This window comes from Neofelis nebulosa, chromosome 8, assembly GCF_028018385.1.
Source record: "Neofelis nebulosa isolate mNeoNeb1 chromosome 8, mNeoNeb1.pri, whole genome shotgun sequence".
In the NCBI taxonomy this organism is placed as follows: Eukaryota; Metazoa; Chordata; class Mammalia; order Carnivora; family Felidae; genus Neofelis; species Neofelis nebulosa.
The window spans coordinates 9,277,712-9,290,849 of NC_080789.1; the positions used below are offsets into that span (position 1 = coordinate 9,277,712).

The following is a 13,138-nucleotide window of genomic DNA, read 5'->3' on the forward strand; positions in this document are numbered from 1 at the left end:
ATGGAAAGAGACAGGACTTTGAGACAGAGAGGGCGGGGGCACAGAGAGAAAGACGAGAACCAGAGACCAGGGCAAGGAGACAGAGACACATAGAGCCTGAAGGAAGATGGAAAGAAAGAAGCAAAAGCAAAGCCCAAGATGCCAGGGGCCCCCCAACACACACACTCAAACTTGCACACACTCACACTCCTACATACTCACACACACTCTTCCTCAGCATTCAGAGACCTGGGTTCTAGTCCTGCTTCTGCTCTTGAAATGCCTTGTGACCTTGCAGAACGCCTTACCTCCCTCTGAGCGTTTGGTCCCCCTGAGGCCTGGTGGGGTTAAGCTGGTTCCAGGAAGGCGAGGAAGGAGACAGGGTCGGGCACGGGAAGGCAGCAACCTCCTGGGCACCTCCTTCCCGCCCAGAATGGGAGTGCATGTCTGTAATATCCCCCGCAAACAGTGGCTGGGTGCTGACCTCCAGTCCCAGCTCTGGGTGTTTTACCCGTATTAATTTACCAGTTCCTGCTCACTCCCACCATATTAGAGGCTAAACCCCATTTAACAGATGAGGAAACTGAGGCACTCTCCATTAAGGGACTACCTAGGGTGACTGCAGCCTTCCTAACAGTGAGAGCCCACCTGCTGCCATTTACACACCCCTTTTCGGAGCTAGGTCTCATCCTCCCCAACCCCTCCCCATTCCCCAACCGGGGGGGGGGGGGGGGGGGGGGCGGGGGAGGGGGTGATGGTGGCCCAGCCCAACCTGACCGCGGCCTCAGCAGGCCCACGAGGGGTGTCTAGCCTGGCCTCGGAAGGCCGCGAGTCAGAGGCAGCAGAAAGCCGCAGCCATGTGGTCCTGGCTGCAAAGAACCAGCTGAGGCCGAAGGATGCCCCGACCCAACACTCCCACCCCGAAACCCGAACCTGGACGGCAGCAGCCAGGATCGCCGGGAGTCGCGTGGTGCAAGAAAGCTGTCCTGCGGCGCCACCTAGTGGCCAAAGAGGCCGTCTGGCCCCTCCAGAGCCCGCTGAACCGAGGGCGCTATAGGAAACCACCGGCCTGTAGCGCCCCTCCCTGTTCGCTGGGACATTGGAATACACAGAACTCCTCCACCCCGGGGACCGTGTGCTGACTGTCCCAGATTGGGAGGAAGAAAGGAATACGACAGAGCTTGGTTCTTTGCCCTCCTGAGAGACAGATTCACACATCCCGCAATCATCTACTCATCTCTACCTAGCCTCCCACAGGCATCCCACACTCAACCCTCATCCATCTGATTCGTTCATTTATGGAGTGCTTACTGTATGTTCCAGGAGCTAGAGCCATAACCATGAACAAAACAAAGATTCCTGCCCTTGTGGAGCTTACTGTGGGGCGTAGGTGGGGAAACAGACAATAAACATAAACATAAGAAAACAATCTATCTATTTTAGAAGCAGAAAAGAAAGCCTGTCTGACAGTGTAACTGGGCTCCATGACCCCCCACGGTCCTTAAGGCAAATTCATGGAGTCTGATGTCAATTAGACCACCCTTCCCCGGTCACTCCTCTGGGGGCACTCCTGTCCCAGAGAATGTACCCTAAGGGGTCCTCCTGCCGGGGGCTCTCCCCTCCCACATGAATAGCTCCTCTTCTCCAGAGACTTCTTGATCCTGTGGGCTCGTCAGCCACCCCCCAAATCCACCCCCAGGCCCCCAGCACCACAGCACTTACTCCCCAGGGGTGGCTGGTGCAGGGCTGTGGCACACACTCAGGCCAGGCTCTGAATCTTGATTCCCAGCTCAGACATCAACACGTGTGACCTGGACAGCTTCTGCGGCCCCTCTGTGCCACTGTTTCCTCACCTGTAAAACAGGGGAAACAGTTGCTCCTACCACTGAGTCAGTCGTGGACAGTGGGAGGGAAATGAGTTAAAGGTAAAGCACTTAGAACAGCACCTTGACATAGTGTTTGCTGGCATTAACATCCGTTTAGATGTTCTCTCCCTCCAGGACTGGCTGATGGAGGTTAGACAGAGAGGTGCATCCAGAAAGGTCCAGCGAAGTCATCTCCATCCCCCACGCAACAGCACAGGGCATACGAAAGGCCCTCAAACCAAATTCGCTCATTTACTGAGTGCCTTCTGCATGCCAGGTACTGGGCTAATACGTCTCCCGGCGCAGCTGCTGCTGCCTCCCCACAGATGCGTCTTGCCGGTTTGTCGGTTCCGGATTCGCGTCCCGAAGGTGGGCGGTCAGCTGGCGGTACTTCTTGATGGTTTGCAACAGTAACTCCCGGGCTGCCTCTTCACGCTCCTGGGCTTCCCGAACCCGCGCCCACCGCGTCCAGCAGCCCCCGCAGCTCCGGTTCTGTCTCGCGTGCATCATCTCATTCGTCGCTTCCAAGTCCCCCACGGCCTCTCTCAACTCTCGCGCTTTCTCTTCTAGACTCAGGTTCCAGTCTGTTAACATCTCCACCCCGTCCTCAGCACCCAGAGCAGCATCCGCGTGCTCCCTGAGCTTATCGCTGGTGCTCTCTGCCTGGCTCAGCTCCTCCTGCAGACACTCCCGCGCCGTTGACTCACAGCTTCCAGCTCTTGGTTCTTCTTTTCCATGAGCTTCTGGAGTTTCACGTGCTCCTGCTTCGCCGAGGAAGAAAGATCCCTCGCCGGGGTACCCTTCAGGCGGGCGTTCTGCCCCGCAAACTGCTTGAGCTGGTAACTGGACGCTGCCCCGTCTGAGCCCTTCTCTTCAATCTCAGCCTTGAGGATCTCGAAGTCCGTGCTGAGCTCGTCCACAAGTTCTTTCAATGCCTCCACCTCCCGCTGCGGGGACTCAGCCCGCTCTTCAGCCATCTCCTTGTCCAGAGTGGCCACCTCGATGGCATCAGCAGGGTCGGCCGGCTCATCGAAGTAACGTCCCTTCGCCTTCCGTGCCTCCTGGAGGACCGCCTGCTGCTCCTGCATTTCGCTCTTCCATTCCTGCACCTGCTCCAGCTGGATCTTATGTGTCTTCAGCTCTTTTAGCTTTGCCTTGTCTTCCGCCTGTTTCAACCACGGGGTCTCCAAGTTTCTCCTCCAGGTCCCACACCGGGGCCCTCAGCCCCTCCTCCTCCTCCTCGGAGGGGTAAGGCAGTGGGGGTACTGCTCCAGGAGAGATGAGAGCCGGTGTGGGGATGATGGGTGCTGCCAGTGGAGTCTGAGCGGGGGTGCTGGGCTCGCTGCTGCTCAGCTCACCTGCTGATGCTGAACCAGAGGGACCCAGGGAGCTACCTAGTCGCAGCCACCCCAGATGGAGCTGTGAACAAGGCACTGTAAGAAGAGTAACATCTTGGGGCGCCTGGGTGGCTCAGTCGGTTAAACATCCAATTTCAGCTCAGGTCACGATGTCATGATTCATGCGTTTGAGCCCCACATCAGGCTCTGTGCTGACCACTCAGAGCCTGGAGCCTGCGTCGAATTCTGTGTCTCCTCCTCTCTCTGCCTTTTCCCGGCTCACTCTCTTTCTCTCTCAAATAAATAAACATTACATTTAAAAAATTAAAAAAGAAGAGTAGTGTCTAGGCTAGAAGTTCTCAAACTTTTTGGTCTCCGAAAGTCTTTTTTTTTTTTTTTTTTTTTTAATTTTGAGAGTGTGTGAGCCAGAGGAGGGGCACAGAGGAGAGAGAATCCCAAACAGACTCCACGCTCTCAGCACAGAGCCCCACACGGCTTGATCCCACGAACCAGGTTCCATCCCATGCACCAGGAGTTGGAGGCTTAACCGGCTGAGCCACACAGGTACCCTGGTCTCAGGAAGTCTTTAACACTCTTAAACAATTTCAAGATCCCAGGGGTATTCTCTTTCGAACGTCCCCTCTCTGTAAAGAGAGCTTTCCTACTATTCTTTTCTGGTCTTATACTTTATTAAACTTTTGCCTGCTGTTCAAAAAAAAAAAAAAAAAAAAAAAAAAAAAAAAAATCAGGATCCCAAACAGCTTTTCCATGTGTAAATACCTATTGATAGTTATCATATTAGAAACTAAAGCTGAGAAATTTTTAATTTTTAAAATTTAGTAGTTAATAAATTTTGTTTTAAAAAAGCAATAGCAAACTCATTACATGTTATAAATAAAAGGACGTGGGGGACCCTTGGCCCAGTGGCGTTGTCAGAGATCCTCTTTTTCACTGCTTTATGTTAAGTAAATATTTCTAAGGAAAACAGTCGTATTTTCCAAAGCAAAACAAAATCGCGGGAAAACACTGATACGGTTTTGCATTTTTGCAAATGTCTTTTAACGTCTGACTTAATGCAAGACAGTTTTTCATGCCATACTCGACCTGGGAGATACGCTGCTTTGGTTGAAGTACCTGAAAAATACTCCCCTTGCACACGTTTCCTTTTTCAGAAAAAATATACTCGCAACACTCCGCTCCGCCCCGGACCTCACCCACCACGGAGCTACTGGACGCGAGAGGCTGGACCAACCAGCCTGGGCTGGTTTAGGACGGCTTCTGGGAGGAGGCGTGGCCTTGTGCGCAAAGGGATGGTTGGATTGGGATTGGACAACAAATGCGTCCTTCTGCAGGTCGGCCCCGCCTCCGGTTCCCGCCCCTATTTCCTCTCAGTAGTAAAGTGGCAACCCCAAACGCATGCGTCCTAAGGCAGGCGGGCACTTCCGCCCGCCCACCCCGGAACCTCTGTTCTCGCCAGAGTTTCCGCGGAGAAGCTCAGGGAGGCCAAGGCGGAAGTAGTGTGAGCGTGTGGGCGGAGCTGAGTGTAGCCATGTCGGCGGCCCTGCTGCGGCGGGGCCTAGAGCTGCTGGGGGCGCCAGAGGGTGAGGAGGGTCCGGCCGGGGCCGTGCAGCGCGGGCGGAGGGGCGGAGGGGGCGGCGGGGGCGGCGGGGGCGGCGGGCTGGATCCCCGAGGGTACGGAACGATCCCAGCCAGGCTTGGCCCCGGTGCGATGGAAACCCTGCGCGCCCTCCGACCCGGGTGCATGCCTCTCCCTCTTCCCCTGCAGCCCCCCAGGCCGCGCCAGGCCAGGCCAAGCCGAGCGGGTCTCCGGTGAAGCGGACCCGGAAAGCGAAGGCTACCCAAGCCCAGAAACTGCGGAACTCGGCCAAGGGAAAGGTGCCCAAATCGGCGCTTGGTGAGCTGGGGAGGGGGGCGGCACCCTGGAGGAGGGAGCGCTTGAGGCCGAGCTTGAAAGGTTCGCCTGGCATTTCTGGAACACCTGGTGTGCGCCGGGCGCGGGGCGGGATCCTGGGAATACGGAGAGGAACGAAACGCATCTTCCCGGAGAGTGTAAGAGCGAGGCGGGGTTAGAGTGCTCTAGAGAAAATCGCTCATGCGGAGTTTGGAGGAAGTTAGTTGCTTTGAGAATTTTCAAGAAAGAAGCCTGGTAATGACATTGTGAACAAGGGTCAGAGGTGGGAGCGCCTAACAAAACAGTTAATATTCTGTGGGCCTGGTGCTGTTCTAAACCCTGTATAAATAAACGTTCGCTCGCTTGATTCCTTGCACAACCCTGTGAGGTCAGTACTGTCGTTACCCCAGTGGTCAGATGCAGAAACAGACACCTGTCCAGATGGTACAGGTAGTAACCAGGCAGTGGGTGTCCAGAGATTTGCTCTCCCCTACTCGGTTCAGAGGGAGGCAGTGTGGCCTGGGCAAGTGCGATGGTGCAGAGACAGTTGGGGGGGGGGGGGAGCATTGATGAGCTTCAGTGGTGAATTGGCTGCAAGGATGGAGGAAGAGGGAGACACCGAGAACAGAGCCTAGTTTGTAGTAGAGGATCCTGGGGGATATGATTCCCCTTAAGGAGACGAACAGACGTGGGGAGCGACGGGCGTGGGCTGGATGGTGGGGTATTCTGACCTGTGGCAGGGCTTGGTGAGTTCCTAGTGTGTCTTTGAACCCCTGGGGCCTGGTATATAAAAGATGTTCAAGTGATTGTTGACAGAGCTGTGAATTCCAAGCAGGAAACCGCATGAACAAAAGCGTGGAGGCAGGAAAGTGAGCCGCGTTTGAGCGCCACCGATGTTGGTGTGAAAGAGGAGTGTAGGGTGCCAGAGGTCACCTCCTTTATTTATTCCAGCCCTTGTCCCCCCAACCTGTCACTGTACATAACTGATGATGAGGGGACTCTCGAGCCTCAGTGACCGAGCTAAAGAACCTCTGTGACGGCCACCTTGGTGTGAGCTGCGTCATCTCTCGCCTGGGTTATTTCAACCAGCTCTTAACGTCCATCCTCCCTCCCCACCACCACCACACCCAGTAATCTTGTTCTCGCCACAGTGGCCAGAGTGATCCTGTGATGTAAGTCAGACCTGTCTGTCCTCTGCCCCACACCCTCTGGTGGCTTCCATCAGACTTGGTGCCCAGTGAGGTCCCGCGTGGTCTGCCCCCTCTCCAGCTTCGTGTCCTGCTCCCCACGCCAGCCATTTTCTGTGCTCCGAACACATGGACCACACTTCTTCGGGTTCTTCGCGCGGCCTGTTCCCTCTACCTATAATGCTCTTCCCCAGATGTCCATACACTCTGCCTCCAGCATTTGCTAAAACGTCAGTTCAGTGAGGCCTGCCGAGACCCTCCTATTTAGAATCCCAGTCCTCCACCCTTGGCGTTTCTCATTTGTCTTTACTGTGCTGTTTTTCTTCATGATGTGTATCACGCTCTAAAATACCGTTTACCTTGTGTACCCTGTCTCTTTGCTCTGGAACGTAAGCTCCACGAGGGCAGGAGTTCCGTTCTGTTTTCTGCTGTATGCCCTGCACCTAGAACAGTGTCTGATACACAGTAAATGCTTGGGCCTTACTTGTTGAATAAGTCACTTGAGCATCTGGGAGCCAGTGGGGGGGGGCTTTCAGTGGGATCTGTGTGGAGAGCCCCGGATGTTGGAGTAACCTAGGGAGGGGACACAGGGCCTCTGGTATGGCTGGTACAGGGGGTGGGGAGGAGATATCAGGAGGGGACCCGGAGGCCCCCAAGGGAGTACATCAGAAACGATTCCTGTCCGCCTGCCCTCCACAGCTGAGTTCCAGAAGCGAGAGTGTCAAAGCTACCTCGGAGTCAACCTGAAGTTTATGACCAGTGCAAGAAGCACAGTGGCTGAGTCAGTCACCCAGCAGGTTTGTCAGAGGGGTGGACCATGGGGAGGAACCTGGGCGGGGAGAGCCATGGGAGTCCCTGCCCGGAGCGCGGAGCAGAGGTTGGGCCCCCGCTCTGGAAGGTAGAAAGCAGAGCAGGGCTGCTGGGAGGCTGGGCCTGGCCTTACTCCCCCGTTTCCCTCGTGGGCCCCAGTTTGCTCCTCTGGAAGTGGAAGTGGTGTGCCCCGCCTCCCAGGACAGCGTGAGAGCCGGTTGAGAGCGAGGCACTTGGTCAGCTGTACCAGGCTGTGCAGCTCCAAGGGGCAGTCCCTCATGCGCCAAGAGTCACCACCCAGGGATCCTGACTCCCCCACATTCCTAGATTGTGCGCCAGAACCGGGGCCGCAAGGCCTGTGATCGACCTGTGGCCAAGACGAAGAAGAAGAAGAAGGCTGAGGGCACCGTGTTCACTGAGGAAGACTTCCAGAAGTTCCAGCAGGAATACTTCGGCAGCTAGGCTCCCAGGAGGATGCAGCGGGAAAGGCACTCAGCCCGTCTCCTCCTCTGACCTCACAGCCTCTGCTGGCCCCAGGACCCTGCCAAGCCGCCGGCCTGGCACAACGAAGCCTGGGGGCTAGAGCCAGGGCAGGGTGGCTAGGAAGGAGACGGTGAGCTGGAAGCCCTGGGAAGGATACGCACTCAAAGCACAGCTGAGTTCTGCAGGAGGGGGCCGTCTATCTGCCAGAAAACATGTCTGACTGTGTCCTTTGCTTTGGCCCAAGGAGGGCCTCTGGGCTGTTTGCTCTGGAGAAGCCAGTCACTAGGCCCTCAGGGCCACACCTCTAGGAGTAGCAGGAGGGCTGCTGGGCAGGCTTCCGGGCTCTAATAAACGGGGACCCGAGAGCCGTGTGTGCTGCTGATCTGCCTCGGGTGGTGTCTCCCAGTCTCTTCTGTCACCAAGGGGCCTGTCCCCATCTCCCATGGTTCTTAGAGCTCCGGGGTCACAAGCCCTCCAGTCCGGGGCCGCAGGGGTGGCTCAGTCGCTTGAGCTTCTGACTCTTGATCTCAGCTCAGGTCATGATCCCAGGGTCATGGGATTGAGTCCCATGTCGGGCTGCGTGCTGAGCGTGGGGAGCCTGCTTAAGAGTCTCTCTCCCTCTGCCCCTCTCCCCCACTCTCTCTCTCTCTAAAATAAATTTTTCAAAAAGTTCTGCAGTCCAGCCCCAGTGCAGGTGCCCCCTCCCCCGCAGCGGAGAGCACTCACCCAGCATCTGCTGATGTGCCCAAGAGGAGCCCCCTCCCCTGGAGGTGGCAGCCACAGCTGACAAGGGAGCCCTTGAGAAAAAGTAGCACCCACAGCGGCTGACTCGGGGTTTCGGGCAGTGGGAGTGCGGCTGCCCTGTTGCCCAAGGCTTGTGCTCTTTTGGGGGGCAACTCAGAAGGTGAGCTTAAGAAACGGGGCATCACACCGAGGTCTGTGCCCCAGCGGGAAGATGGGGCTGGGTCCACACCACCATGAAAGGGCAGGCTGGACCGTTCCTGGCAGGCGCGTGCATGTTGACCGAGCATGAATGAGTGGTTGTACCGACTAGCTGGGTCTTCAGGGTGGAGGAGACCAGTCCTGGAAGTCCAGGGGCCTCTCCGTGGAGGGGTTGCAGGCCTCGTGGGGAAGAGGGCCCTGGATGCCCTGGGCAGCTCCATCTGACTCTCTGCCCTACAAACAGGGCCCCAGAGGTCACGTCCAGCAGAGGACTTCAGAAAGGCCCCCTGTGGCTGGGCCAGCTGGGGACCCACAGTCTGCCAACCCAAAGTAGGTTCTGTCCAGAGGAGAGAGGGTTCCACCGCACACACACATGCCCCGGGGGTCTGTTCTTGGTTGTTAACTGGCTTTCCATCCTACCTGGGGACAGAAGGGGGCCTGCAGACCTGCCCGAGGCAGAGCTGGAGCCCGTCCTGTGTGCAGGTGGCCTTCATCCCAGGAGCAGGAAGCAGACCATCCACCCAGGAGGGCCAGAGAGGAGGGTGCCGTTACTCCAAACCCTTATCAACCCACTTTTCCTCAAATGAGCTGGTTCCAAAGAAGGGGAAGACGGGTATTCTTCAAATTCTCTCCTGCCTGCTGAGCTTTAACGACCCCTATGTGGAGAGAGGGAGACGAACTTGGATACCCTTGCAGACCCCCTCCCTTCGTCTTAGCAGCTCGGCAAGAAGCTGGCTCGGCTGTGCGAGCACTCACGTGCTCACGCTCCCTGGGAAGAGGGCCTGACCAGCCGCTGACAAGGACACACCTACTGTTCCACAGGCACCCTCAGGTGCCCTGTTTCCAGTTTCCAGGTATCGAGCGACTGGCAGGGAGTTTGCAGGCACGAGAGCAGGGGTTCCGCGCTTCTCTGCTCGTGGGCTTTCCGGCAGTTGTTTCACCTGTGCCACGTGGCACTAGTGAGGTGGGTGTCCGTGCTCCTGAGTGACCAAGCTAGTGCTCACCGCTGAGATTCTGGGCCGGCAGGTCAGGGGAGGACTCTGGGATCTAACGGTCACCCTGGCCAGTTCTGGTACCAGTGGTCAGGAGGTGGCAGAGGGCCCAGGAGAGGCTGGGAGAGGCACTGGGGAAGCGAGGATGTGCCACCGTGGGCAGGGGTGGGGGGGGGGGGGACAGGTGTGCGTGCAGAAGTCACGGATGGGGGGGTGCAGCTCCAGGACCCGGTGGTTGACATCAGCTGGAAAAGGAAGGGACAGGGCTCAAACAAGAGGACGCTGAGTTGCCACATTCCCACCAGGACTACAGACCCAGAGGAGGAGGCCTTCCCCAGTTGAGATATTGTGAGCAGATACAAAGCGCCTGGAAGCATTTGTGTCTCACGTGGTTTGGGGGGACCAGGCTGAGCAAAGTTGCAGGAACTCACGTGACCAGGGGGAGGGCCCCAGCCAAGGCTACCTGTGGTTTCCACAGTGGGGTAGGCTGTTTGAGCCGTCTACACTTCCTGCTCCTTGATGACTGGAAGGGTTGGCCCAGGGGCCAGGTGGGAGTGGGGCAGGACTGCCACGTGGAGCCTCGCTAGGGCCCAGCCACAGGCCTGCCCGGAGCTTGTGTGGACAGAGGGCTGGGTTCCTGCAGGAGCCAGGTGGGTCCCCATCAGGGGACTTCCTCTGGCAGAGCGGGGACAGGGAGCCCTCTTGGAGAGGGAGGTGGGACTGTGGCACTCATATCATGTGCCCATCCGTGAGTTTGCTGGGCTGGCTTTCTTGGGGTGCCTTCCCATCTACATCCACAATTTTCCAATCCTTTGAAGGCCAGGACAGACACCCATCCCTCCAGGCAGCCTGCTGTGACCTCCCACCCAAGAGTCCCTGCTCCTTCCACTGAGGTCACCCAGCCTCACACAGTCCCGGTCCCGGAGCTGTCACTGTCTACCCCGTGTAAGCATCCACCTGCCGTCCTCCCACCGGACTGAGCCACCTGCCCCTCGCCGTGTGGTGCCCGGTGCGGGTGTGCTGCCTCCTAGGGCCGCTACTGGGGGTGGGAGGGAGGCTTTCTGTCTCCAGCTGGACTCCCTCCTGGTCTCCGGCCTCTAAGTCCGCTGCCTCCCCACCGTCCCCACCTGCATGTCAAAGAGGCGCGCCGAGGCTGAACACGTCCTCTGCCAGCATCCAGGGGCTGAAATGAAAACCCTGCACCTCCCCTGGTTTTCTCTGTCTCGGGAAACGGAAACCGCCCTCCCGGTTGCTCAGCTGCCATTTAGTCCCCTCTCTCACACCCCTCGTCGGAGGCTGACTTCCTTGAGCTTCAGAATCTATCCAGGCCCTGACCAGCTCTCCTCTCTCACCTGTACTGACCCCAGCCCCATCCTCTTTTCCTGCCCACCTGCCATTCTCAGGCCATCACAGGGACCTCTTGAAATGGCAACCAGTGTATCACTCCTGCTGCGGGGACTCCCCAGGTCACACAGAGGAGACTCTCACGTCCCATCGGGGCTACTAGGCCCTGTACCGTGTGCCTGTCCCCCGCTGCAGGCAGCCCTCCCCCGACCCCCTGGGCCCCTCACTCCCTCCCTCGTCTCCTGCCAGCTTTGCCTCCCTAAACACCCATCTTACGGGCAGATCCCCCTACCTGAGTACTCAGCCTGCCCCACGGCCATCTAGCGTCACATGTCTCACTTTAAGATTTTAAGTAAATTTCTGCGCCCAGTGTGGGGTTCAAACTTACAACCCTGAGATCAACAGTCGCACGTCCCACCGACTGAGCCAGCCAGGTGCCACTAGGTGTTTTATCCTTACTGGCGGTCTCCCTCACCAGAACGAGAGCAGAGACTTGTGTCTGGTTTCCTCACCACTGAATCCTCGGCATCCAGGACAATGTCTAGCCCGTGGCGGGGGCTCATGAATAGTTGCAGAGAAACACGAAGGCCGTTCCCTGATCTCCAGCACTCGCGGCCTCATGCTAGGGGCGAAACAGGCGGCAATGCCGAGAGCTGAGTGGCTCCTGCCTGGTACTGGCAGCAGAGGGCTTGGAGCTGAACCAGGAGCACCCCACCCCCACCGCACCACGGTAGAGCCCAGCCCTGGGGCTGGACCTCGGCCTCAATCCCGCCCCCTGCCCCGCACCCCTCCCTCTGTGTGGGTCTCTCTAGCACTGAGACCCCACGTGGCCTATCTGTACAGGCCTCGGTCATTGTCTATACCAGCTGCCCCTGGACCAGCATCCACCTGCAGCCTTACCTCATTAAAAAAAGGCACGATTGGGGCGCCTGGGTGGCTCAGTCGGTTGAGCGGCCGGCTTCGGCTCAGGCCATGATCTCGCGGTCCGTGAGTTCGAGCCCCGCGTCGGGCTCTGTGCTGACAGCTCGGAGCCTGGAGCCTGTTTCAGATTCTGTGTCTCCCTCTCTCTGACCCTCCCCCGCTCATGATCTGTCTCTCTCTGTCTCAAAAATAAATAAACGTTAAAAAAAAAAAATAAATAAATAAATAAAAAAGGCACGATCATCAGATCCTTCTCACAGCTCCTAATGAGGATTATGAGCCAATAACCGCAAAGCTCTCAGTGCCAAGCGTCAGAACTCTCAGTGACTATTAGCAGTAATCATTATTACGTGCCAGGCACTGTCATGGGTCCTGGAAATACGGAAATGAACAAGACAGCAAGATCTCTGCTATCAGAGAACTTACATTGTAGTTGGGGAATAGGAAATAGGTAGGGTCATGGAAAATAACAGTTAAGGCAGAGGGGCTGGGACATTTACAGAGTCCTCTTGGAAGACCTCTGGGATGACATAGGAGACCTGCATGAGAGAGGGAAGGAGCTCTGGAAAAATCTTGCAGGCAGAGTTTACAGCAAGTGCAAAGGGCCTGAGGGAGACATGAGCTTAGCAGAAAGATGCAGGAAGGCCCTTGTGGCTGGAGCACAGCAAAGAGTGAAGGAGGGTGAAGTCCGAGCATGGTCCCTGGTCTGAGCCTACAGACTCTACAGGGGCCTTTGCTGCCCACCCCATCCCTGCCTTTTGTGGTTTGAGGAGTCTTTAGCTACAGGGGCCTGGGAAGGAGCATAGCCCAGCGTCCTGGCTTTAAGCCTTTAGTCTGCACTGCCCTTCAGGGCACCCCAGGGAAAGGTTTCCCTTCAGTCAAATGGGGGAGTGGGTCACTGTCTCCAAGGACAGAGGATCTCGCTGGCACTGGATGTGACAAGGTGGCTGGGTCACTTCCAGGGCTGTGGTCTCTCTCACCTCCTGTCAACTCTCCGTGTCCCCCTCCTGTCCCACCCCACATGCCCCAGGCTGGGGCAGCTGCCCAGTCATACAAAGCATAAGATACTGTTGGGGGTAGATAGAAGGAAGCACTTGTAGTCGTAGATTCTTATTTCCCGTCTCGGATTTAAAAACTGTAAGGTCACAAAGCTGAAGTGAGGCATAGAGCAGGGGTCACAGGTGACAGCTGTGCTCATGTGGGGGCCTTTGGCAATGGCTGTAGGCTCCCCCCTCTCCTCCAGCTCCTTCCCAAAGCCACCAGGGATGATCCACGTGGACAATGGGTGTTATCTTAACAAAGCCTCCACATTTGTGATCTGTGGCACACCACCTTAGCACCCACACACGCTTTCTCTGAACTCCCA

At 57.1% G+C, this 13,138-nt stretch overlaps 1 protein-coding gene and 1 pseudogene across 3 annotated transcripts; one reads left to right on the forward strand and one right to left on the reverse strand.

The window, feature by feature from the left end:
- Nucleotides 1–885: 885 nt before the first annotated feature.
- LOC131483732 (dynactin subunit 1-like) lies at nt 886–3,701 on the reverse strand (annotated as a pseudogene).
- Nucleotides 3,702–4,632: 931 nt separating this feature from the next.
- On the forward strand, nt 4,633–7,938 carry RPS19BP1 (ribosomal protein S19 binding protein 1). 3 transcript variants are annotated; one of them, XM_058741237.1, is made up of 4 exons: nt 4,633–4,782; nt 4,968–5,096; nt 6,980–7,157; nt 7,192–7,402. In XM_058741237.1, the coding sequence occupies exons 1-4, from the start codon at nt 4,731–4,733 to the stop codon at nt 7,310–7,312; spliced, it is 480 nt and encodes a 159-aa protein (XP_058597220.1). In that variant the 5' UTR covers nt 4,633–4,730; the 3' UTR covers nt 7,313–7,402. The 3 variants fall into 3 exon arrangements, with proteins under 3 accessions (XP_058597220.1, XP_058597221.1, XP_058597222.1); XM_058741238.1 differs by lacking the exon at nt 7,192–7,402 and adding an exon at nt 7,418–7,938 and having other exon boundaries at nt 4,634–4,782; nt 6,980–7,077; XM_058741239.1 differs by having other exon boundaries at nt 4,634–4,782; nt 6,980–7,077; nt 7,250–7,395.
- Nucleotides 7,939–13,138: the final 5,200 nt, after the last annotated feature.